Below are 25,033 nucleotides of genomic sequence, written 5' to 3'. Positions count from 1 at the left end.
AGGGGAGAAAGAGTATGCGGTTCTGTGCCTTTGTGTAAACAGACTGCCCCCTGGCCTTATCGGCCAAACACAGGCCAAGAATGAAGGGGGCGGGGGGTGGGGATTGAGGAACAGCCTGAAGCCAGGGGGATGGATCGCTGGGATCCTGCTGTGAGCTCAGTCACCGGGGACTGGGAAAGGGATCTGTGCAGGGCCCCTTGGGTGGGGCGGGTCTGGGGACCGTTGTGTGCTGGACGAAGCTGTTTCTATTTCTGGGGGGCAAGGGGGTGGGGGTGGAAGGAATGACCAGGCAGGACCAGATTCTCTCCTCTAAGGTCTGCTGATGAAGACCTGTGGGTAAGAGATGCTGATCATCTGCCCAAGACCACACAACTAGGGTATATATAAGACGCAGTTCGAGCCATGTGTGGAACGGGGCACGGGGCGGAAGTAATGCGCCGAGAGAGAATGCTGGAGGGCATTTTAAGAGGAAGATCGTGTGCTCGCCAAGAGCCCGAGGCTAAACGCACCTGGCGGTCCTGCCACAGGACGCTTTCTGCAGGCGGTGCCTTGGCCGTGCAGTCCCTGGGCCTCCACGACAGGCTCCGGTACCGGCCGAACGTGCCTCCAGCCCGATTTCATTCTCTGGCAGCCTCCTTTCATGCTGACCCATCTGTGGAGCTCACATCTCTCCCTTTCCTTTCACGTACAAAGAACCCAGTCAGTGCGAATGCCCTGCTGTCGGAGTTGCCGGCCACGGCATGGACGCGCACAGGAAGAGGAGACCTAGCCCCTGGCCTCTCGGACTCCCTTATGGTGGATAAGAGGAGCTTGAGGAGTCAGGATAACCTCTCCACGCGGCATCCTTTGAGGCAGTGGGTGCACGGGGCAACGTGAGGGGTCTGCAGCAAGATGGCGCTGGGTTCAAGTCCCATCTCCAGAGCTTAGCAGCAAGGGTCCCTGGGAAGTCGGCCTGCCTTTCTGTAGCTCAGCCCGCTCGTCCCTCACACGAGGGGAATGCCTCCCTTGTAAGGCTGCGTGTTACTGAGCGATATAAATCTGTTTCCTTCTCTGGAAAACAGGAGTGGGGAACCTTTTTTCTGCCAAGGGCCATTTGGATATTTATAGCATCATTCCCTTAATATAATTCACTTAATATAAATGTATGTTGCTATGGACAAAGCTCCTAGATTTATTGAATTCTGAGTCCCGCCTGCAGTTGCCTTAGCAGGGCCAGACCGAATGATTCCTCGGGCCTTCTGCGGCCCGAGGGCTGGATGTTCCCCACCCCTGCTCTAAGATGAGGACAGAGAGACCAGCTGGCGGTGTAGGTGTGGGAATGAGAGCTGTTGTCATGGGGCACCCAGCACCTAGTCGGGATTCAGGAAGCAATACTATTGCTCCAGGTGGGCCAGTAAGTACTGAGTGGGCAGCAGAGGGGCAGAGACATCACGGATTCCATAATCATAGGGAGAGCCGTCCGTCTGCCTGTCTCTGGCTGCCCCACCCCATGACCTGTGGTTAGGGATCGGATCTTTGGTCCCTCTTGCAGTCACATCCTTCCCTCCCCACCTTCACGCGTCGCAGTACCCCTCAGGCCACCCCTGCTGACCATGTCCCTTTTCCTCCGTCTCCGCAGCACCCTCAACAACAACAACATCAGCCGCATCCTGGTCACCAGCTTCAACCACATGCCGAAGATCCGAACCCTGTGAGTAACGCTCCCCGCCCTGCCCCACCCCCGCTCCCCATACACGCAGCCCACAGCGCAGCCGGGTAAGACCTCCCGTGAGACCTCCCGTGCTAGGACCCGCCAGCGGGGTTTTCTGTCCAGATGCTGCCTCCTCTGCGGTTGACTGAGGGGGTGTTGGCGAGCGAGGGCACGGGGGAGGGAGGAGGGGAGGACCAGGGGGTCATCTGTGGTCTGACCCACCCTCCGCAGCAGGCAGACCCGTGCTCTTCATCCTGGGACCCTTCCTGGGCTGAGGGAATCTCCTTTGTGTTTTCCATCTTGATGGGAAAGTAGGTTGGTGTTCCCTTGTCACAACATAGAGAACTGGGACCCAATGACTCACCATCTCCTTAGCGAATGTCATGCCCCTGGCGGTTCTACCCATTGCCAGTGATCGCAGTAGTTTTCCCTCTGGGGCCCGGGGAGGAGAGGGAGCCTTGGCTGCTCCTTGTTCCCATCCCCCCATCCTCACTGCCCTGCCCACCTGCCCCAGAGGGTAGCTGACATTGGAACACAGTAACTTGGTTCTTTATCCCTTCCAAGGTGTGTACTCAGGAGGCAAATCTTCCCCTGACGCCCCACTCAGAGAGCAGCTTTAATGTCCCTATTACCAGGGGGTCCCCCTCTACTCAGCCAGAACCCCTTTTGTCTATTTCTTTGCACTTGAGCTCCGCTGGCCTTGCAAAGAGGTTCATACTCTGCTTTTCTTGGTGGGTTTCAGTGGTCCGTGCATCACAGCTGTAGGGGAGAGCCAGCCCCCACGAGCTCTCAGCCAAATACATTTAGGGCCAAGGCACAGGGCCAGACTTCCTGAAGCCAGGGGGGTGGACAACCTCAGAATAGCCATGGAAATCAGGCTGAAGGCACATACAGCCCGGGCTCACCCTTCTACAGGAGCCGGTCATGGGGGCCCAAGGACAGCACCGCCTACGGGAGGTGTTCTGTGGCAGGATCTCCTTTCCCACTAGTTAAGCAGGTGCTTTTTGCCTTGGGCTCTTGGCGAGCACAATATCTTCCACTGAAAATGCCCTCTAGCATCTTCTATCGTGTGCATTACCTCTGCCCCATGACCTGATCCACACATGGTTAGCCCCGGGGCGTCTCTTGCCTCCTCTGTGAATGTAAAGTGCCTGGCATGGAGTGGACAGTAACTGATATTAATGGTTTATTATTATTATCATTGTCATCAGTATCATCACTATTTAGCCAGAGATCTGGACTGCAAGTACTAAGCACCTAGCTTACCTATGGCCCCTAAGCAACATGGAATCCACAAAGGTTTGAAAATCCTTAGAGCAATGGTTCCCAAAGTGGGGTCCCTAGACCAGCGGTGGCCAACCTGTGGTCCGCAGACCGCTGGTGGTCTGTGAGGTCCGAAAGGTTGGCAACCGCTGGTTTAAGGAAACCTTTGGAGTAGCGGTCACCAACCGGTGGTCCACGGACCACTGGAGGTCCGCGAGGTCTGCAAGGTTGGCGACTGCTGCCCTAGACTACTAGGGCCAACATCACCTGGAAATTGTTTAAAAAAAAAAAACACTCCAGGCCCCACCCCAGCCCCGAGGAATCAGATTTCCTGGGGCAGGCCCCGCCATCTGTTCTTCACTAGCCCTCCAGGAGCTTTCAATGCTCAAAGGATGCTCATAAGCGTTAAGGGCCCCCTGCCAGGGTGAAAAAGTGACCTTATCTCAGGTGGGAATGAAGTGGAGACCAATGGAGAAGTGTGTGAGGAAACAATGCAGAGTATGCTAGGGCTCCGAGTGGAAGTCATGCAGACCTGAGTGTAAGTGCAAGGGGTGGCGCTTCCTCTGGGCAATTTCTCCATCTCTCTGCTTCACGGACAGCGAGTGAAATGCTTGCCTCCGAGCTGTTGGGAGAATGCAGTGCACTGAGGTGTGTCTGGTCATGGTGTGCACTCAACCAATACTAGTTGTTATGAAGAAGAAGAATCCGGGTCCAGATTCCATCACTGTTCCCCAGCCCTTCCTTTGATCCCTCGTATGATAACATAATTCAGCCAAGAAAATCCATCCCTTTCCCCCGCTTTTAAAATGGGACGGTGCACTGACGGAGTTTGAAGGAGAAACCATTGGGTCTTCAAAGACCTTTTCAAAGTTCCCATCAAATCACCAATGGGCTGGAGAAGAGTGTGGCCGGGGCTGTGGGTCTCAGGGTGCTGGGCCTGTGTCCCCAGGTGAGTGGGTTGCCTAGGAGAAATATGGCTTTTCCCTGCAGAAATCAGCAGCCAGCTCCTGGGGCTGCTCCCCTGTGACTTCTGCTTCCCCTCTTGTTACCTTCAGTTTAGGAGCAGCAGTAGCGGAGGTTGGGCTGGGTCCATAGGACAGTGGGGGGCGGGAGGCAGGGAGTGACCAGGTCTGGATCTCGGGCGCTTTGTTTGGGGATATGGGGTCTGGGAAAAGGATGGAAGAGTTTATTCTCCTTGTTTCTGTTGTCATCCTTCCCTGTGGTCCTGAACATTCATCTGATGAGTTCAAATCAATCAATCAGTCTCGTCTGCTCCCTTTGCTCCCTGCCTTGTGCCATTTTCTCTTTAGTTTAATTTCAGAGATGGCTCTGTGCAGAGCTCCCTGGAGACTTGAGCCGACTAATCCCCTTCCCTGTGATTAAGGGGGTGGGTGGGGGGCTGGTGCTGGAGAAGGGGGGAGGGGAGAGAGGAAGGAAGTCATAAATGGGATTTCTAAAGGAAAGCTTTTATATTGAATTCAGAAAGCCACATTTTATAGAAAATGAACACTGACTCCCTCTAAAAGGATTTGCTGGAAATTTAATTTAGCGTCTGTGGCTAAAAGGCACCTATTACAAATTGGCATTTGTATCCATTCACCTTATCTTCTGTGAAGGTGGTTTTGCCGACCTGGAGTATGGTGTTTCCGTCAGCAAAGCCCGCGCGACCACGTGCAGGAAGCACCCAGCCACCTTGATGCCTTGGGCAGGGCCCCAGGTTGGGAGAAGGAGTCTGAGGCTCATCTCCTCCCAATAATAAGTTGTTCCAACATCACAGTGTGCCAGGCCTTGTACTGAGCACTCACCAGGAATCATTTCAATCCTCACAACAATCGCGGGAAGGGGGCATCGTTAATACCCCCATTTTACAGAGGGTAACCCAGAGGCCCAGAGTTAAATCACCGCCCCCACCCCCACCCCCGCAAAGTCACAGTCAGAAAGCACAGAGCCAGTGTTACATCCAGGCAGTGTGACCTCAGAGCTTGAGCGCATCCTGTTCAGCAGAGGAACAGGTCCCAGATGGGCCAAGGCAGGTGACCGGAGCTTCTGTGTCGCCCCCATGTCATTGCCGACCCGACCCACCAAGATTATTGAAAGTCATTAAAATCATTTCCTTCTCACTCCAGAGGGTGAGGAATGCTCCTCCTGGCAGCGTAGGCTCACATTGGGGGTGACACTACTCAACCTGGTCTCCCCAACATGATATGAAGGGCGGCATGAAAGAGCCTGTCCAGCTGGGCTCTCCCAGCATTCCTGGTGGGTAAGAGTGCAGCAGGGGGGAAACTGAGTCCACCAACCGTCCCAGGCTTTTGACAAGAGCCTTCACATGGCTTCCAGGTCATTTTTGGTCACCTCTTCTCCAGGGTCCCCCTTGGGAGAGGAGAGACCCCTACAAAGACAGACTAAGGATCAGGGAGCAAGGTTCAGGGGAGAGGTGGCTGGGGCTGGCCGTCAGGAATTCAGGCAGCACCCACCTAATCGAATCTTCCAAAAGGGGGACCTCTGACATTTTGATTATCTCAGAAAGTAATCTGCTCAGCAAGGATCCGACTCACCTAAACCTCATTTCTGTTCTTGCATTGATCTCTTACCCTGATTGGAACCGACAGGAATTCGTTCTCATTGATCCGGCTCGTGGGCCCACTCTCGGTTGGTTCAACGTGGGCCTCTGTGTCCTCTGCTTCCATTCCACGGCCTTTCCTAAGGAAAGCCAAACTCTCACGCAAAGGCTCCCTCCTGGCACACAGGACTGGCCCTCAGCCTGTGTGTGCCACCAGCCTGCCTCCCAGCAGACCACCACTTCATCATCCCAGGCAGCCTAGACCCTTGTGGGCAGGGGGGTGGCCATGGAGTCCCCGCTCTCTCCCGGCAGCTCGCTGATGGGTCAGGAGACAGACCACTGTCACTCATGCGGCCCTTTTCCAGGAAGTCCCGCTCCTCATGCTCTTTAGGAAAGAGGGACCTGCAAGCTCATGCCAGTCCCTCTCTGTCCCAGCACAAAGGGGTCATCTTTGTTGAATAGACAGTGGTCTTGCGTTCCCTCTTGAAACTGAGGTCCTTCCCCAACTTAGGACTTTGCCTCCCCAACCCCTCCCACCTGTCGCATCTCTTTCTAGAGCGCCTTTAGCAGCATGGGGGTTGGTAGGCGGTGGGAGGGGGGTGTTTGAGCTTTAAGCTCAAAAGGGAAAATGGCTTGGGGCCCATGATAGGCACTGTGTCTTGGACTTAGGAGCCTATTAAAATGTGTTTGACCTTAATTATTGGCTCTGGAGTCCAAAAAGAAAATTGCACCATCAAAATTAATCATCTAATCTAATGAAAGACAAACATGCAAATTGGCCATACCTTCAGTATGCCTTAAGCCATGCCCACCAGCCAATCAGAGCGACTATATGCAAATTAACCCAACCAAGATGGTGGCCAGCAGCCATGGAGCTGGAGCGAGCAGGAGGCTTGGTTGCTCCAGTGATGGAGGAACCCAAGCTTCCCACCCATCCTGGCCAGCTCTGAGCTCCCCTGAAGGCAACAAAGTTTCAATTATAGAAGGTAAATAAATCTCAGAATAAAAAAAAAGAAAAAAAGGAGAGGCTGGGAGCTTCCGTCGCCGGGGGGGTGCTTGGCCAGCCTGAAAATGGCCCTCAGTCCCTCACCCAGACTGGCCAGGCACCCCAGTGGGGACCCCCACCCTGAAGGGAGCAGGCCTAAGCCAGCAGGTGGTCATTCCCCGAGGGGTCCCAGACTGCGAGAGGGCACAGGCCAGGCTGAGGGACCCCCCCCACCCCGAGTGCACAAATTTTTGTGCACTGAGCCTCTAGTTTTGAAATAAAAATCTTTTAAAATATTTTCAGCAGACAAATTTGACATTCTATGTGGGATTCACATTCATTTAGTTCGTCTGGTATGATGGGATGTGGACCCCCTAGCCTGCAAGACCTCCACTGGACCTGACCGGCCAGAGGTTTGCTTCTGTGGGGGGCACAAGTGAGCTACCATTGGCCAACAGTTAGCAATGTTGACCTTGCGCTAAGCGGAGGGTGGTCAAGAGCCCTTCCGCTCTCTCCACTTCAGGCAGAGGTGGCCTGGCCATTGCTCCTGCCGGCCCTCAGTCTCATGGCTGGACACCGAGTGGAAGTCCCTGACACTGCCGGCTGATTAGCATGCCCAGGGCTGGGTGTTTGACATTTGCATCGGAAAGCCAAGTGTATGGCAAGCTGAGGTGACTTAAAGTCCTACCACCACTCCCAATGACCTGGGCTGGTGGAACGAGCAGGTTGGAAACCCCTGAGAGAGAAACCTTGTGGAAGGATGTTTAGAAGCCCCTGCACATCCTGAGTTTGCCCCCGGTTAGTGGGAAGGAAATCTGGGCCACTTAACCAGATAGGATTCCCCTGGAATTAGGACCTGCAGGCGGCTCTTTGGTCTCTTATTCACTCAAGGAGAAACTGATCTGGAATCACAGCTACTAGAGGGAGAAGCCAGAGTCCTGGGACTGGTTAGGGGGTCTTCTCAGGAGTCCCTGAGCCAGTCAGGGTAGCAGGTGTGCCAGGGGGGCTTGGGCTGGGAGACAGACGCAGGGCACCGTGGAGAGGCTGTGGAGACTGTAGGCGTCTGGTGGGGACAGCCCCCTATTGGAATAGGAGGGTGGAGAGGGCACACCTTCTCTCCAGGCCCTGCTCAACCTGATGGGGCACCCGGTGGTATTGGTTTGGGGCTCACTGGGATTACATGCAGGGGGTCATTGAAGGAACGCCTGGGGAGAGAAAGAAAGGCTAAAAGCACCTCAGATCTCAGCCCAGTGCCTCCATAGACTGTGGCATTGATGAGACGCTGTTTCAAGCCATCAATAACTCATAATCATAGCTCCAGCAATGCCATCTGCACAGGAACCACCCTGTGGAAATTTGGCTCGTTCAGGACTGTCACTGTGATGATGCCACGCTCCCCTCCTGTGCTGAGGCTTCTTTGGGGGGTTGGGGGGGAGAAGAGTGTGGAAGGACTATTAAGAAACAGTGAATTGCTCAGAACCCAGGAGGCATCCGTGGGACGGGGCCTGCATGCGGCGATGACTGTAGTTTGTGACTCAGGGACGTTAGGGTTGAGACTCCTGTGGTGACTCAGTTGTGCAGAGGGGCGTGCTCCCCGGGGCTGCTGAGGGTATCACGCTGGAGAAAGGTTTGGCCCCCTCCGTTCAGCCTGTGACAGCGTCTTCCCTCTGTCCCTTCCTCTCCCAGGCGCCTCCACTCCAACCACCTGCACTGCGACTGCCACCTGGCCTGGCTCTCGGATTGGCTGCGGCAGCGGCGGACGGTTGGCCAGTTCACACTCTGCATGGCGCCCGTGCACCTGAGGGGCTTCAACGTGGCAGACGTGCAGAAGAAGGAGTACGTGTGCCCAGGTGAGGCTGCCCCACCCGTACGCTCTCCCTGACCCTGGCCTTGGACACCCACCCAGCCCAGAGCTCGGTGTGGAACCCCCAAGGTTTCCCCAGCACTCTGTTGCCACTTAGAGATCCCTAGGGTGCCTCGAGGGGCTCCAAGAAAGAAGGTTTTTGTCATTTGTTGAAGGAAAAGGCTCAAAGAGCTCATGCGTCACTTTCTGTTAAGCCTGACCGTCCATCTGGGCTAAGAAACCTCACACTTGTTAGGCGCGTCAGCATTTGCTAAACAGGTTCCTGGCATCTGGTCGCTCATCGAAATCGGGAGGCAGGACCACGGAGGCTTCGGGGTCAGCCTGTGTGGCTGGGAATCCTGGCTCTGCCCCTCATTAGGATGTGTCTTTGGCAGGTTACCTAGCATGTCTGCAAAATGGAAATAATAATAGTACGTAACTCAAGGGATGCCTGGGAGGACTGGATGCGATAATGCATATGAAGCCCTGAGCATCATGCACAGAGCTAGGTGAGAGCTAATAAGCGGAGCTTAATTAGTACAGTGCAGAGGGCCCACCGAATGTGCTGAGCAAACAGAAGCAGTTGACCTTGGGCATTTGAAGTGTAACAAGAGCGGATTGCCGTGTAGCCCAGAAAACAGACTGTGCGCAGATAACTGAGGCAGCGCTGGTCTCCGGGGATGGGAGGCGGCTGAGAGATACAGGAGGATGGAGTAGCTTTTCGGCCTCATCCTAAATTTGCTTGCTTGTTCATTTTTTACTTTTCATTGACATCCTCTAGTTCTACCAACTCTCCCTTTTCCAGGAGCAAAAAAAAATGTAGAGCTAATCCCTCTATTTTCTCTAGAAAAATAAATAAATAAAAGGATGACTCTCCCAGAGGCGTTCCTGGAACCCAGGAGCCCAGTCCCAGAGCTGGGGCCCAGCAGCCTCCGGAGGCTGGTCTTGGGGAGTCCACGCGCAGGAAGAAGGGCGGGGGCGTGGCACTGTGGGGCTGCACTCTCGCCCTCCTGGACTGCCACCCTGTTCAGTGTGGAAGGGGTTGGGGCGCATGTGCTGCGGCCGGTGTGGCCAGGGTGCAGATCGGCACTTCTGCCCGTAGGCATGATTGCAATCTAGTAAGGATTTTCCATGAATTCGGCCGCATCGCGCTCTCTGCTGCTTGTTCCTGTCATGTCACTACTTCATCAAGTTCATTATCCAAAAACATTGGAACGTATCTCAGAGCAGCACCTCAATAATTTCCTATAGACGCCCACTCAGAAATCACTTCCCATCAAACACATTTAATACAACCGTTTATCACACGAGCACCAAACTCAAATATAGTGACTGTAATTACAGTCATTATTAGGCAGAGGAGACAATATCAGCGTAAGTGCCAGTGAAAGAAATAATTACAGAGTGCAGGAGTCATCCAAGAGCTAATGAGGAAAGCTAATTAGAGAGAATGTTAAAACACACCAGGATAGGCGGTGCCAAGTTTAACGCTGCGCAGATCGGGAACGCGCTTCATCACGGAGGCACCTCCCCGTCCGAGGAATGGCAAGGCATTGCTTACCCAGCAGCAGCCAGGATCCAGAGCCCAGGGGGGCAGGCTGACCCTTGTGGGTCCTGGGCCTGTCAGCACCCCGAATCCCCCTCCTGTGAAACGACTCAATCTCCCAGGCAGGGTAATGGGTACATAGGAGCATCCTTGTCACCTCCTCTGATTATAGCATTAAGGCCCATGCGATGGTCCCTGCAGCTTCTTAGTACAAAGCTAGGCATCTTTTGAGGACATGAGAATTTAGTCCACAGATTCCAGACGTGAACATGCTATTGATCGCCACCCTCTCGCCATGGTATGAGTTTAGGGGAGCACCATACTGGGGCCCCAATCCGTGAGGGGTTCTGTAGGTGCTTCTCAGGATCTCAGGGGTTGAAGAGAGAGCGCTGTACAGGTTCTTTCTGGGAAGGTCGGAGGCAGACTTAAAGGTCTGGGGGGGCTGGTGCATTGACCATCCATGAGGAATGAACCAGCACCGTTATTAGTGAGGTGCTGGATGACCATCGTCTCCAAAACGTGCTACCTCTTTAATAATTGTTCAAGGTCGTTTGGGAGGCTGTGACAAAAGGATTTCAGAGGGAGCAGCATGGAGCATGACGGGCTGTGCACAGGAAGGTCACAGAGAAGGGCTGTGTTCATGTACTGACCACCCCCACACACACACTGCCGGGGGTGCAGGCCCCACCCCGTGGCAGAGCCCAGCAGGGCAGCCAGATGAGGCGGTTTTGTGCAGACCCAATTATGGTTGTTTTAGGTCCTCGTTCAAGCTCTTCCCTCAATAACTTGTGAGAGGAAGACTTCAACCAATAAAGGGGAGCAAGGACATCTCTTCAAAAGTTGAGGTTATCTGCTCAGGAGACTAGAAAGACTTGGGGCACCAATCAGCCATCCCTGCGTGTTGCTCCATCACCTGCATCCATAAGGGCAGCACAGAAAACCTCCCCGGGCCCTTCGATGGTATCAAAAAACCCATCAAACACAGGACCACAGAGACAGGAGAGCGCTTTCGTCTCAGCCTGTGAGGGCCTCCTGCCTGAGTCCCTGATGTTCCCCTTAGAATTAATTGCACTGTCTGGGCCCAGTCCTCTCCATACGGCCCTGGCCACGGGCTCGTTCTCATTCCAGCTAACCCAGAAATCCTCTAGCAGTGCACTTCGGCAAAACCCATCTCCTCTGTCGACTGTCCCCTTCCAATCGGAGGCATTTACTTTTGCCTCTGGGGAATCAACTGGGAACTTTTCACAGGAGTGTGGGACTCTATCTTATTTTATTTTCTATTCGTGTTTTTTCTGTGATCTACAACTTGACTGCTTGGTTTCTCTGTTAGCTTTTCTTGCTCAAGTGGAAGGTTAGGGCGCAGGACAGGGAGAGTCCCTGGCCCCTACTCCGTGGGCCTGGCCAGACTGGGGCTGGGGCTGAGTTCACAGAACAGCCCAGAGAAAAGGCTCTGCTCTGGCCATTACTCGGCTCATGTGATGTGAGTTGCAAGATGTTTTGTTTTATTCCATCCTTACCTAAGGGGCTTTTTGGTGGTTTACACCCTCAGCTTTATCTTCCTTGTGTCAGTTTTCTGGTACCTTGATCTGAGAAAGTGTTACCGACCCCCCTTTGTAAATCAAGGGGCTTAGTTAAACATCTGACTCCTGATTCCATGCCTCTTTCCCCTGAACATCTTCGCACTCATCCGGTTGTGCCATTTCCCACTCATCTGCCCTCGGCCTTTGAATGTGAGATGCCTTTTCAGGAAGATTAATCTTGCCTTCTAGTAATAAGGGGCCTCTCAACAAACATCTTCTTCTTTATTATTAAAAATGAAATGGGTGTATCTCCCTGGAAACAAGAAACTCCTCCTTCCCTCCCCCCCCCCTTTTTTTTAAATTTGGGACCAGTTACAAAGTATAAAGATAATTAAGGTAAGCCTGACTGGCCGCCCATCTCCTTAGGAGGTTTTAATTAAAACCCCATAATTGGACATTGCGAGGATGAGATTATTAGGTTTATAGCCATTCCCCAAATTATCATGCCTCTGGCATTTGAATCGCGTGCATTTATATTCTCATCATAATTGCTCGAGTCCCATTGTCATCGCAGCCTGTTGTTGGCTTTTGAAAGGCCAGAGGCCAACAGGGATGCTTAATTTGAATGCTGGAGTTAATTTGTTTCCACATGCTCACAAGGCCATTGGACTCTTCAGCTCTGTGCGCTCCTCTGGGCAACATTCTCTTTAAAGACAGAAAGAAATAAACTCGGCCCCAGCACAGGAGTGCCCAGCCACTGCATTGTGGCTTACAGGGCCGTGCGTCAGGCAAGCCGCCTCCTCCTCCCACCTCCCAAGGCTCTGAGGCTGTGAGGGCCTTCAATTCCAGGGCACTGAAGAGAGGCGCTTGGCTGTCTTTTGGCGGAGGTGATGGTAAGAACACATGCTGGGCAGTTTGCTTAACCTCCCTGTTCTTTTGTTTCCTCATCAGTCTAATGGGAATCATAATAACAGAGCCTCCGTCATGGCTTTTATGAGGATCCAGTGGGATCATCTATACACAGCCCTTAATGCAGTCTCTGGCACGTAGGACACATCCTACAGCCTTGAGCTGCTTTTAGGAGAATGGTGGTAACTTTTAGCTTGGGCACCACCGTGTCCTTGGGCAAGAACTCTGTCTCTCAGGGCTCCATATCCCTTCCTGGGGTGAAGGTCAGTGGCCTCTGCCCCACCATCTGGGCAGAGAGGTTAGGGCCTTCGCTTTCAGCGTGATGATCATCCCCATCTGCCAATTAGGAGAACACTGATGAGGGGGAGTCTGGGCCGGAGCATCTCCCTGGTCAACCCGCTGCCTTTCCTGCCTCTCGAGACTAGAGGGGGTGCGGTCAGCCGAGACAGGATCGCCAATGCCCCGTCCAGGCTGGCGGTCATGGCACTCTCCCCGTGAGAGCTCTGGCTTGGAGCATATTCCCGCCATCGATCACCAAGTGCCTTCCCTTTCCTCCCGGTTTGGTGCGGAGGTAGCTTTGGCTTCGGATGAGAATTCCAGAGCTGAAGTGGCAGAAAGGGGGAAAGGTGGTCCAGGCCCCAGTGGGGAGACAGGTGCTGGCCCACATCCCCGTCCGTTTCCCTGGTCTGGAGGGGATGGCCCCCCAGCCTCCACGCAGCAGCCTTTAGTGCCACGGGAGAGCTGCAGGGCAGAGCTCGGGGCACCAGTTAAGGAGGCGGGCATGCAGAGCCAGGCTGCCCGCACTCCTGAATTCATATCCAGCGCCTTAGAACGTCGGTGCTGGTTCCGTGTGCTGGTCCATCGCTGGGCTCCGGTTTAAGGGAGAGGAGGAGGTGGTGCCCATCGACAGGCTTACCCGATGATTCCTCGGCCCCAGGAACACACGTGCATGCAGCAGGCACATACCCAGACAGTCCCTCCCATGAAAGATATGTGGAGACTCTTCCTATCCCGATGTAAAAACTCCATTCCCACTTCTCTCTGCTTCTCAGCTTGTGGTCATAGAATTCACTGGCTAGAAAGGGAGAGGGCTCCTCACTTTGCCCCCTTGGAATTCACTGCCTCCTTCCCTCCCCCCACCACCCTCAGCATGCATGGCTGGGAAAGGCTGGGAGCGATGGACCTGCTGGCAGAGTTTGGTGCAGGGCCTGGGACACCCTGACCGTGTGGGTGAGCCAGGCGCCCAGTGAGCTGGGGGCAGGCAGGTGGCCTTGGCCAGCACTGAGAGCTCTGGTAGAAAGCCTTTGACCTCAGGCACGGGAGTCCCATCTACCAGAGCCCCGCCAGCTCCCCGCTCTGTGGCTGACCCTGTTGACCAGAGCCCAAGGCACTGGGGACTCAGGGGGCCTCCCCCAGGCCCTTCCAGGAGGACCTCTCATCCCCACGTCAAGGGTTTCTGGGCCAATTGCATCCATGGTTCATCCTCTCGCTCCCCCAAGGCCTGGTACTGAGATGGTGCTTCCTGCCGAGCCCTGTTTTAGGCACAGCGGTCGAACAGGAAGGAGACAGACACGGTCACTGCCCTGGTAGAACTGACATCAAGACTCAGTCTGTCCAGAGGCAGAGCTAAGGGGAGGGGCTTCTGCCGGCTCCACCCTCAGCGCCCAGATGGACAGGGCTCAGTCCATCTTCAGCCTGTGGTGTTCTGTCTGTTCCTACAGGAGAGCGACGCCCTCCCTGTGTGTGGATGCCCAACTGGGGCGCTGCCAGCCAGGTGCTCTCAGGGGCTATAATTATCTCTCCGAGTAATTAAAGGTGTTGTTAGTGACCTTGTTAAGGATCGTTTTCAAAGGCTTTTTAAAAAGCCTTGACAACACCCCTTGAAAGCCGCTGACGCTGTCTGCAGGACAGAGCCACCCTGTGTAGGACCGGCTTCTTCCCAGGGGACGAAGGCCGCAGCCTGGTCCGCTTTAAACAGAACCGACTCCAGCATCGGAGTCTGAGTGCCTTTGAAAAACTCCATTTCAGAACTTCCTGTTACCCAGATGAGCCCTTGAGTATAATGCCTCCCCCCGCTTTCTTCTGAAACACCCCAACCACGTAATATTGACAATTGAAAGGGGGACAGCCATCCGATACCCTCCCCTCGGTGGATGGGCAGGAGCCCAGGCTGTGCCTCTGAGGAGCCCTGGCATTTCCCCAACAGGAAGGCCCGGGTGTGGCCTGGTCCCTGGCGCAGTCAGGTGCGCTTGCCCCTTGGTGTGCAGGCTCAGGCCTGGCAGTTCTCTCTGGGGGCCCCATCGGCACTGTGAAAGCCCTGACATTGGGGCCACGCGCCCCACCTCCTCGGGATGTGGGTGAGGGATAGGAGCCTTCACGCGGTGGGTCCTCTTTGCCACCCGCTAAGGCAGGTGCGCAGAGGAGGGGGAGGCGCTGGGAGGTGTCTTACTCCTTCTGCTTCCAGTTTCCGAAGAACGGGAATAGTCAGTCTTTAGACCCAGGAAGGACTTCCGAAGTCTGCAATGCAAACCCTTATCCACCGAGATGGTAGCAAAAAGCTCAGAGGGGGTCCTGCAGGCCATCATTGATAATATTAATAAGAATAACAATGACATTAACAACAACAAGCATTCCTAAGCACTGCCTCTGCTGTACATCCTTCCAAACACTTTACATGCGTTACCTCCCTTTGCCTTCCCAACAGAACCATGCTACCAAATACGCATTGCTATTCCCGCCTCCCCCCCCCCATTTTACAGATGGGGGAAACTGAGGCACGGGGACAGGAGGGTGAGGTGATAGAACTAGGATTCAAATTGAGGCACTGGGACTGCAGAGCCCACACTCTAGGCCACTCGCCCTCCTCTTCCTGACCCGCGGCTCAGACAGGCTGGTTCTCTGGGCTGCCGTTTCCTCAGAAATGTACTAGTAAAGCCTTGCCCAGCTGGGAACGAAGCCGGGGTCCCTTCTCTCTAAGAGGATGAATGTTGCAGTTGGGGGTTTAGTGTAAGTCGTCATCGCTCTGGCATTTCCCACGGTCTCCACTGGACCCACTAACGTGACACAGGAGAGTTGGAAGTCCTTATACCCTAGACAGGAATATTTTTTCAAGTGTCCAGCTAAGACGATGCTTTCTAAGTGTGTGTGTGTGTGTGTGTGTGTGTGTGTGTGTGTGTGTGTGGAGGCCGAGGGAAATAAGAGTCTTTGGTTATTGGGCTGGCATCAGGCATCAAGTTGAGTCTCTGCAGAAGGCCACCCCCAGGTGGGACTAGTGAGCATGGAGGGCGGACCCTCCACTTCAAGTCTCACTCAGTGTCCGAAGGGGGACTTGCCCGAGGCCCAGTCGGTCCTGTGATTCAACTGCTGTGGCTGGATCCACCCGGCTTCCCCTCAGCTCCTCCAGGGGACAGAGGCCAGACTCCCGCCATCCCTCCCTGCGTCTCACGTCCTGTGCCTGCCCAGTGAGGAGGTCTGCGGCGTTCGTCTGAGTTTGGTGCTGCCCGGGGCCCTCTGTACTGGGAGGAGGGACATGGGCAGACGCAGAGCAGCCCTGCTGGACGCAGTAGGCCTGGGACAAGGTCCAGGAGGGCTGTTCGGCTGAGTCTGCCTTTTGGACCTCAGGGTCCACATTTGAAAAACTAACCACGGGTTTGGGATCCTGACCTCACTCTGAAGAACTAATCCTATTTGAAACTTATCTACTATCTTTTCAAAGCGTTCGCATTCACTTCTTGTGTTAGAGGTTCGGTGTGACCACCCCAGGGGGTGACTGAGATCCTCCTGACATGACGGAATCTCGAGTTAGTTTGTGACGCGTATGTTTATCTGCACTCGCCTTCTGAGTAAGCTCCTGAGATACCATTTCTTGGGTTTTTGCCGCTTTGGTTTCAATTCACAGTAGTTCTCGACTGAAGCAAAATTAAGAGCTGACTCCGAAATACGAGGTAACTTACTTGCCTTTTCCTAATGTGGCCAGTTTTGTTAGCTGGTTCTCTGTATGCAAACGCTGTGTCAAAGGGCCTTGGATGGCGCTGCTGACGCCTGTGTTGACCCTGAACACCAATGCCCCACACGGGGATGCGCACCCGCCTCCCTTCCTCCCACTGGTTTAGACAGTGACTTCCAGACACTAGAGGAAGGAATGAAGGTGTGTCTATACTCGGCATCCACATCCCAGGTAAACTCCAACCCGCCCCACCCCCCCACCCCCACCACTGGCGGGGTCACCAGACATGGGGCACCCTGAGACAGTAGTCCCAGGGTCAGCTCGTGGCATGTTTTTGTGTGTGGTTGACTCAGAGAGCAGCTCTTTCTCTAAAAGATGAGGGTGATAGGCTGACAGAGCAGGTGGAACGATCCAGAAATAGTCAGGTCAAGGGCAGCATCTCTCCTCCTGGCTGAATGTGTAGCCAGAGGCAGCTGTGTCTGCAAGATGCGGACGATGTCCGCTGGTGATCCTTTTCCAAGTAGCTGACCGTGTAGTGCTGCCTCATTGGGTAGCCGGTGAAGGGACCCAGGAGCCCATTCGGCTCCTGACGCTGCACGAGTTGACCACTGTGCTCTGGCCCCACAGGCCCCCACTCGGAGCCGCCATCCTGCAATGCCAACTCCATCTCCTGCCCTGCGGCCTGCACCTGCAGCAACAACATCGTGGACTGCCGGGGGAAGGGCTTGACGGAGATCCCCGCCAACCTGCCAGAGGGCATCGTCGAAATGTAAGTGCCCCATCGGCCACCCCTGTCTCAGCCAGTGCTGCAGGAACCGGCCGCGTTGGGCTGTGGGAGCTGACTGTTAAAACACTCAGGGGTCTCTCTGCTATCCTATAGGCTTCCCAGCTGTGCCAGTCAGTGCTCAGGAGCATGGACTAGCCCTAGCTGGTTTGGCTTACTGGTTGTGTCAGCCCCAGGACTGAAGGGTCCCAGGTTCAATCCCTGGCTCTGATTGGGGCACGTGGGAGGCAACCAATCGATATGTCTCTTCTCTCTCTCTCTCTCTCTCCTCTCTCTTGTCTCTCTCCCTCCCTTTCACTCTCTCTAAAAAACAATGGGGGGAAAATACCCTCTGGTGAGGATTAACAAACAAACAACAAAAGAGCACAGACTCGAGAGCAGTAAGTGACGGCCCGCGTAGCCCACCTATTACTGTAAATGAAGCGTTATTGGATTGGAACACAGCCACGCTCGCTTGTTTACGTACCGTGCATGGCTGTGCAGGGAAGGCAGAGGTGAGCCGTTCGGCCCAGCAGCCTGATATGCCCTGTGTGGTCCTATGTAGTAGAAGTTTGCCAGCCCCCCTGGAGCCCCCTGGCTCCCCCCTTCACTAAGGGGGGAGGGGGAGAACTTCGGGCAAAAGGATTGCTCTTTTTCATCTTCAGTTTTCTCTTCTGTAGTAACATGACGATTACATATCCCCGATGGCTCACTGTGAAACTGAGCGGAATGCTTTGTGTGAGCTCTGCATGCGATCCGAGCACGTGGGCAGTGCCCGGACGGTGGTGGTGGGGAGAACCCAGGTGAGGAGCTGGTGTCACAGCTGCGCCCTTGAGGCCGAGACTGAGCCCTCCGTCGTTTCAGATCCGATGGTCGTCCTCTAGATGGTCTTTATGTGGAGACAAGATGGTGTGTGTTTGTGTGTGTGCACAGATCTCCCAATTCCCAGGAACACAGGTTTGCCCACCTAGCCCCACCTCGTCCCTCTTCCCTCTGCTGAGAACATGGCCCACGTCTCATTTTGGATCGAGTGGAGGGGCAGTCAGCATTGACCCCGAGATCACGCTATATGACAATAACTGTTTCATTTTCTGCATTCACCTTTGGGCGACTTTATTAAAAACATGATTAGATGAAACCCTCCTACTGAAAACATCATTAGATAAAATCCCTCCAAATAAGAGACACACATTTCCCTCACTTCCCTGCTTCATCTCCTCCTCCTCCTCCTCCTCCTCCTCCTCCTCCTCCTTCTCCTCTTCCTCTTTCTCCTCTTTCACCTCTTCCTCCTCTGCATGCCCTGTATTCCCAACGATGGCCATTGACTCATCCATTCATACATTCCTTTAACAAATATCTATTGTGGGCTCACTGTGTTCCAGTCATTGTTCTGTACTTGGGGAGCATCAACAAGTAGATAAAATTTCTGCTTTCACGGTGCTTGCATTCCGGTGGTGGGGAGAGTGTGACAAACAATCAACAACGCAGAGTAAATTAGATAATATGCTAGAAGGTGGTAGGTTCTATGGGAAAAGCAAGGAAAGAAAGTGAGGTAAATGAGACCCCAAAAAGTGCATGTCTGGAGGAAGAGTGTTGTGCAGAGGCCCTGAGGTAGGGGTGTGCCTGGTGGGCCGGAAGCCCGTGTGGAGGAAACACAGTGGGGAGTGTTGGGGGATGACTCGGGGTGGGGGGGGGGGGTAAGCGGGACCAAATCCTGGAGGCATTTTAAGGACTTTGGTTTCACCTTGACTGACTTACAACCATGGAGCTCCAGTTTCTTCTGTCCCCATCTGCTTTGCCAGCTTGTCTCTGATTTCCTTTGACACTTTCCTCCCCAGCCCCAGTGGACACAATCCGTGCCTCCACACCCTTCCTGTAGCCAGGAGCTAGCTAGCCAAGTGGCCCTTTAACCTGATACCCTCCCCTTCTGAGCCTTCACCCACCGTCACTCAGCCCTCAGCCTTCCTTTCAGCAAGAATCCGCCATGACTTCCCTCACGCGTGACTGTGACTCTCCCTCACTCCTCCCGGTTCACGGCTCTGGCCTCGAAGGGCCCTCTTTCCGTGGAATTCCCTTAGATCTCGGTGCCTCTTCTGCTCATACCTCCTGCTCGTTCTCTTGATTCTTGTCCTTACTCTCTTCCCTTTCTGCACCCTGTTCCCTTCTTTTCTCCCTCCCGTGATTCATTCCCCCCACGTGCCTCTCTCTCTCCCCACCACGGTCTTTCCACTTCTCCTCCCAGCCACATTCCTCTCGCCACCCAGCTAACCTTTGCTCTTCTTTACAAGAGCCCGCCCCCTTCCCTCTCCATCGTGCCAAGGTAGGACCCTGTCCCTCCCGAGATGGATGGGTGTTCAAGACAGGATTCCTGCCAACAGCATGTCATTTCAGATTCCCACGGACCCTTCCTTTCTGCCCCATCTGCCAGGTTTTCTCTTTGGCAGGCACGGATCCCCCCTTGACCAGGCCTCAAACCACAGCCGATGAAAGAGGCCAGTCGAGGAGGTCAAGCTGTAGCTGTTGGCCCCCTCCCCACCCAACTCAGGAGCTCAGACCCTGCCCCCCTCCTCGCCTGTTCCTCATCTCTGAACCTCGGAGGCACACAGCTCAGGTGTGTGGAGAGAACTGGGAGATATCCATGTAGGAGGTGGGGCGCAGGCAGGCCAGGCTGTTGAGCTGGCATCTGGTCATCGAATTTTAGAGGGGATGTTAACAAGCTAGAGCAGCAGTTTCCAAAGGGCTCCCTAGTTAGTACTGAATCTTTTCTTATTTGGAATAAACTGAGAAAAATAAGGCCAACTTGATGTTTTTCCATTGAGCAAAAATATTCTACTTAAAGGAAGGTCCTTTATTATAAATTCCTGGACTTTCTTATCCTGTTGTTAATGTTGTTATTAGAAAATACCCTCGCCCTAGCCGGTTTGGCTCAGTGGATAGAGTGTCGGCCTGCGGACTAAAGGGTCCCAGGTTTGATTCTGGTCAAGGGCACATGCCCGGGTTGCGGGCTTGATCCCCAGCAGGAGGCATGCAGGAGGCAGCCAATCAATGATTCTCTCTCATCATTGATGTTTCTTTCTCTCCCTCTCCCTTCTCTGAAACCAATAAAAATATATTTTTAAAAAATATCTTTTATTTTATAAAGTGATGGCCACTGAAAGTAGAATGTGTGTGAGTATCTCTTAAATGTGTTTAATTATATGTGTAATTATTATATAATTGTAAATGCATGTTTCTATATAAATATGTATTATGTCTGACACAGAGAGAGAGGAAGAGAGAGATTGCCTTAATTGGCAAAATAAAAGCTCTTTAACCACTTAGCCTATGAAATCCAAAAGTCTGGGAATGACCAGCCTAGCTAGAGTGTTTCCAAAAATAAGCAACTGCAAACAGCAGCCAGGTTCTTAAAAGTGTAGGCCAGGGATGCAGGCAAACCCCCACTTCTAGCTGCAACCCTGACTTTTCGCCATCGGCAAATAACCTTTCTGGGCCTTGTTTTTCTCAAATGGAAAGCAGAGGCTACCGGTACCCTCTTACTGATCCTTGTGGGGGTGAGTGAATGGATGCTGTCACATGCTTAGCCTTGGGTCTGGCACATGAGATATGCTGCCTTAGCAACGATTGCTGTCACTTTACTACTACAATTAGTACTACTGCTGTTGCTATGGCCACCACTTTTATTAGGCATGGGGAGAGGTTAGAAACCATGTTAGAGGAGCTGGACCTACCTGTACCAGAGGTCCCTCCGTAAAGCTAAGTCAGTTTTTTGAAAGTTAAGGGTGAGAGAATAGGTTGGCGAACTAGACTAGCCACTTGCATGATGAATTGAGCCTGGAGGTGGCGCACCTCCCCGCAAATGTATGGGGACTTGCAAATAAGGCTGCCCCTGCCCCTGCTGCCCTGGGGCACCCAGGCCGACCAGACAGATTGCCCAGGACTTCTCCTGCTGCATTTGCCTCATTCCCTTCTGCGATGCAATGAAGCTGAGGCATCAAAGTCGGTGAGGCGAGACTCTATGGTTGGTGGGGAGAACTTTAGGGGAAACCTGCTCGCTCCTAAAGGCAACAAAGCCGGTGCTCAGGGTCCTGTGTGGCAACTCAAAGGTCTTTCAAGCCGCTGAAATGCATCGCCTCGGCAGGGAGAGAAGCCCAGCAGGCGGGGGAGGCTGACAGATGAGAAACACGGGAGCGGAGAGTGAAACTGCAGGCTGCACCCCAGGATGACTGGGAAGTGTCTGATTTATCATCCCAAAGTCAGCCGAATGTGACTTCTTCTCCTTCTGCCGCCTCGTGTTCACAGCCACCTCCACAGCCCATCCTTCTCCCTCTCCCTCGGGATGCTTGGCACCGAGTCAGACTTTGTGCTCCCGATTCTCGATTCTTAGCGGTAGTGATGCTCTTAACCTTGGGAGGGGTTCCGTGCTCGCCAACCTTTTGGGTTGGGAGTAGCTCCTCTCGTGCAAGGCCATCTGGCAGCCTCTTCAGAGGCAGAGCAGCTCGGAGGAGTGTGTGCTGGTCTCCCCCCACAGCAGAGCCAGTTCCTCTAAAAATAGCTCTCTTCCCCAGAGCCCGCAGTGAGACGGTTCACAGCAAACGTTCCTCGTTCCTCGAAACGGAGGAGCTCCTGGCTGGCCGTTCCTGCTGCTCCCGCTCGCTTCTCTGACCAGCTCCAGCCCCTGGCAGAGACAGTTCTGGGGAGAGCCCGATCCCCCATGTTTCCTGTTCTGTCACCTTCAGCCCACCTCCTGGGTCCTCGGGGCTGCAGAGGGGCCGTCTGCACCCGGAGCCCCATCTTCTTCCACTTCTGCTCCGTACCCCACAGTGTCTGCCAGTGCCTCGGGCCTTCGCTAGGACAGGGCAGTGTGTCTGGTGGGAAAAGACTGTGGTGGGCTTTGGGGTCAATTATAAGTGAAAGCATCTGGGAGGAAGCCGCCCCACTCTCCTTCTAGCCTCACCTCAACCCCGGTGTCCTTCTGGGCGGGGAGACAGCTGCTTCACAAAAGCAAATATCCCCTCCCCCGTGACCCTGTCTGCAGGGGATTTGAAAAGAGAGAAAGAACTGAACAACAGAAACAGAAAAGCAGCCAACAGAACAAAAAGGCTGAAGGGTTCTGGAAATCGCTGACACCAGTGATTCTTCTAATGTTCCGAGAGCCCCAGGTTTCTGGGGGTCTGCCACGGGAAGAGGGTGGGGGTGGGGGGGACAGGAGGAAAAGGGGAAGCCGATCAGGCAGCAGAATAACGCAGAGCCTTGGGATAAACAGTCCTGGGTGCGAATTCCGGCTCCGCCTCTTACTTGGGGCACGTTTCTCTAATATCTCCTACCTCATCCAGTTCCCCCCTTTGAAAAATGGAGCTCATGGTATCTGCTAGAGATGTTCTATGAAGATTAAATAACAACATGTAGAAAGTAGCACAATGTTTGGGATCTAAATGAGATCTAAAAAGAAAAAACTTATGGGCATGTATACATATAGCCCGTGATAGAATGATTAGGCTCAAGTTCCCACACTATCCTTCATTCATTTTTTCTAAGATGAGAAAAAATGTCCCCTGCTGGAGGCCTCTGAGCATGTGCATACAGTAGGAGCAGACTCTCCTCTGCGTCGGTCCCTCTGTTCCTGCTGGTGACACCAGGTGTTCTGCAGAGCAGCTTAGCAACGGCTCAGGCCACAGACGCCTGCATCCTCATCGCTGCTGTGACCAAGCACACACACTCGGTGGGGATGTCAGGACTCACTGCTGGTCTGCAGAACCACCAGGAGCGGAGGTAGAGAAAGGGAGAGGCCAGCAACATGACCTTGACGCGACCTCCCCTCAGCCCTATTCCAGGCCCAGAGGAGCAATGTTGCCTTTCTCCGACGGCCCAGGGTGACCTTGGGGAAGGACACACATGGGATTTCCTTCCTTTAGCAGGACCTGGACATTGAGCCAGAGTTCCCAAGGCCAGGGAAGACTAGAGATGGAAAGACTAGAACCACTGCAAGCTCTCACGAAGGTGGCTTCTGGGAGTGGGCAGTGTAGCCCAGGGTGAAGGATGCAGGCATTGGCACCAGACCACTCTGGGTTCCATGCAGGCTCTGCCATTTACCAGCAACTTGGCATCAGGCAAACTGGCCTCTTTGTACCATGATTTCTTCATCCATAAATGGGTATATTAATATTACCATTGCCTTGTTGGGTTGTGGAAAGAATGAAATGAGCCCACGTGTGACACGCACAGTGTCTGACAGTAGAAGGCCTCAGTAGAGGGTGGCTGTTCGTCGTCCGCACGGCCTCAACCACTTCACCACCAGGGGTCCAGCCCAGCTCCGGGCCCTCTCTGCCAGGTGGCTGGCGGCCCCAGCAGGCTCCCTGGCATCGTGTTGACTTACGTGTGGCTAAAAATATATTGTGTTCAGTGGTGAGTTTGCAAGTGACAGATCATTAAGGCAGCACCAAGTAACGAGGGCAAATCGATGCAGACCGCGCATGGCTGAAACCCCCGTCGGGTGTTCCCGGCGTTTTACTGGGTGGAAGAGGCTCGGATGTTTGATCTGTGTTTGTTTTTATGCCGCTTCTATCAGATCGGCTGGCAGCCTGAAGGGTGTTTGCCAGACAAAGAAAGACACACGTGCCAGTTAAGTGAGACCTAAGACAGCTATTGGCTTCAGACGCATCCCTGAGTGTGCCGGGTTTTGCTGATGTTAATGCTGCCTTTGTCCTCCGCTCTGAGTTTGTGTCGCTGGGAGTACGCATCTGTGCACGCTTGCTGCCGGCTGTATGACTGGGCTCTGTGTAACCACCACCGGGGTACCTGCCGCATAGAGGCGGGTGTGCACACAGCCTTGCCCCCTGATGGAAGGGCGGTTTCCCCGGGGATGGGCACGGGCAGTGACTAAAAGAATGGAGAGGCCTCAGCTCCAAGGGCCTTCGGCACAGCTCAGTGACGGAGACATGGCTCTCGAGCCAGTGAAACTGAGTGTGCGTCCCGCCGTAGCTCTTCCCGGCTCCATGAATCTGGACAAGGGACTTACCATCTCCGAGCCTCAGTTTCCTCCTGTTTGAAGTGGACATGGCAGTAGTGCGTAGGGTCCGCCTCCTAGAGAGTAATTGTTGTTAGACAAGCCTTGTTGAACTCAGCCTAATGCCTGACTTCTATGCACTTATGCTGCTATTATGGCCACCCTGGCCTTTACATTGAAGTAGCTGACTATTCACAGCTACCCACCCCTCCCCAAGACAAACTCTGATGCCCCTGGGGTGACGTTAACCTGCGACTCCTGGCCTTGGCATCTCAGTGGAGTTGGGTGCCCAGCCAGCACCCACAGCAGCACCCGCAGCGGTAACAGCAGAGAAAAGACCCTCCCCAGAGTGCGAGTCCCGAGAGTAGGGGGGGTCACAGCCACGCCCCTGCAGGTTAACAGGCTCAGATCAGAACTCTTTGTTCTTTGTTCAAAAATTACACCTTTGCACTCTGTTTGCATATGTTATACACATTCAGATCGCTCTTCCCTCTTCCCTCATCTCCCACAGCCTTTGCACAAAATACCTGCTGCTGCAGAGGCTGTGTGGCGTCTCAGAAGGGGCGCTGGCCTCCTAACCCCTCAGACTTTCCGATGACTTCAGGCCTCAGTTTCCCCTTTTCCTAGACGATGGAGAGACAGTGTGATCAGTGGGCAGGAGCAGAGGCGTGTCAGTGCTGCCCCCCACCGGCTCCGTCACTTTGGACAGATGGTTCCCTCTCGGCTTTACTTCCCTCATTCGCAAAACAGGGCCCAACCGCTTGCCTGGGCAGAGTAAGGATGAAAAGAGACAGTGGACATAAATCAACTCCACTCCATGCTAAACAACAACTCTTCCTGGATGGTAGCAATGAAGCTTGGTTCCGTGATGGACTGTCTTGAGCTGGATTAAACCACCAGCTGATTCAACCCCTGGGGGGCAGGTGTCCCCTCCTGCTCACGGACTTGTCCCTCCCTCAGCCTTAAGTGGAGGTATGTGATTAGGAACCGCACGCCCTGCGCTGA

The 25,033-nt window shown here is 53.9% G+C and overlaps 1 protein-coding gene across 1 annotated transcript in view; it reads left to right on the top strand.

Moving 5' to 3' along the window:
* Positions 1 to 25,033, top strand: part of SLIT3 (slit guidance ligand 3) — a 530,647-nt gene that overhangs the window by 422,979 nt on the left and 82,635 nt on the right. The window contains exons 7-9 of the mRNA XM_059699139.1: positions 1,619 to 1,690; positions 8,185 to 8,348; positions 16,890 to 17,031. Of these exons, the coding sequence (XP_059555122.1) occupies positions 1,619 to 1,690; positions 8,185 to 8,348; positions 16,890 to 17,031 (378 nt within the window). The remainder of the gene's footprint in view (positions 1 to 1,618; positions 1,691 to 8,184; positions 8,349 to 16,889; positions 17,032 to 25,033) is intronic.

The sequence above is a fragment of the Myotis daubentonii genome, chromosome 5, assembly GCF_963259705.1.
Source record: "Myotis daubentonii chromosome 5, mMyoDau2.1, whole genome shotgun sequence".
Classification (NCBI taxonomy): Eukaryota; Metazoa; Chordata; class Mammalia; order Chiroptera; family Vespertilionidae; genus Myotis; species Myotis daubentonii.
The sequence above is the reverse complement of the archived record's forward strand: the minus strand, read 5'-3'. Positions and strand labels throughout refer to the sequence as shown.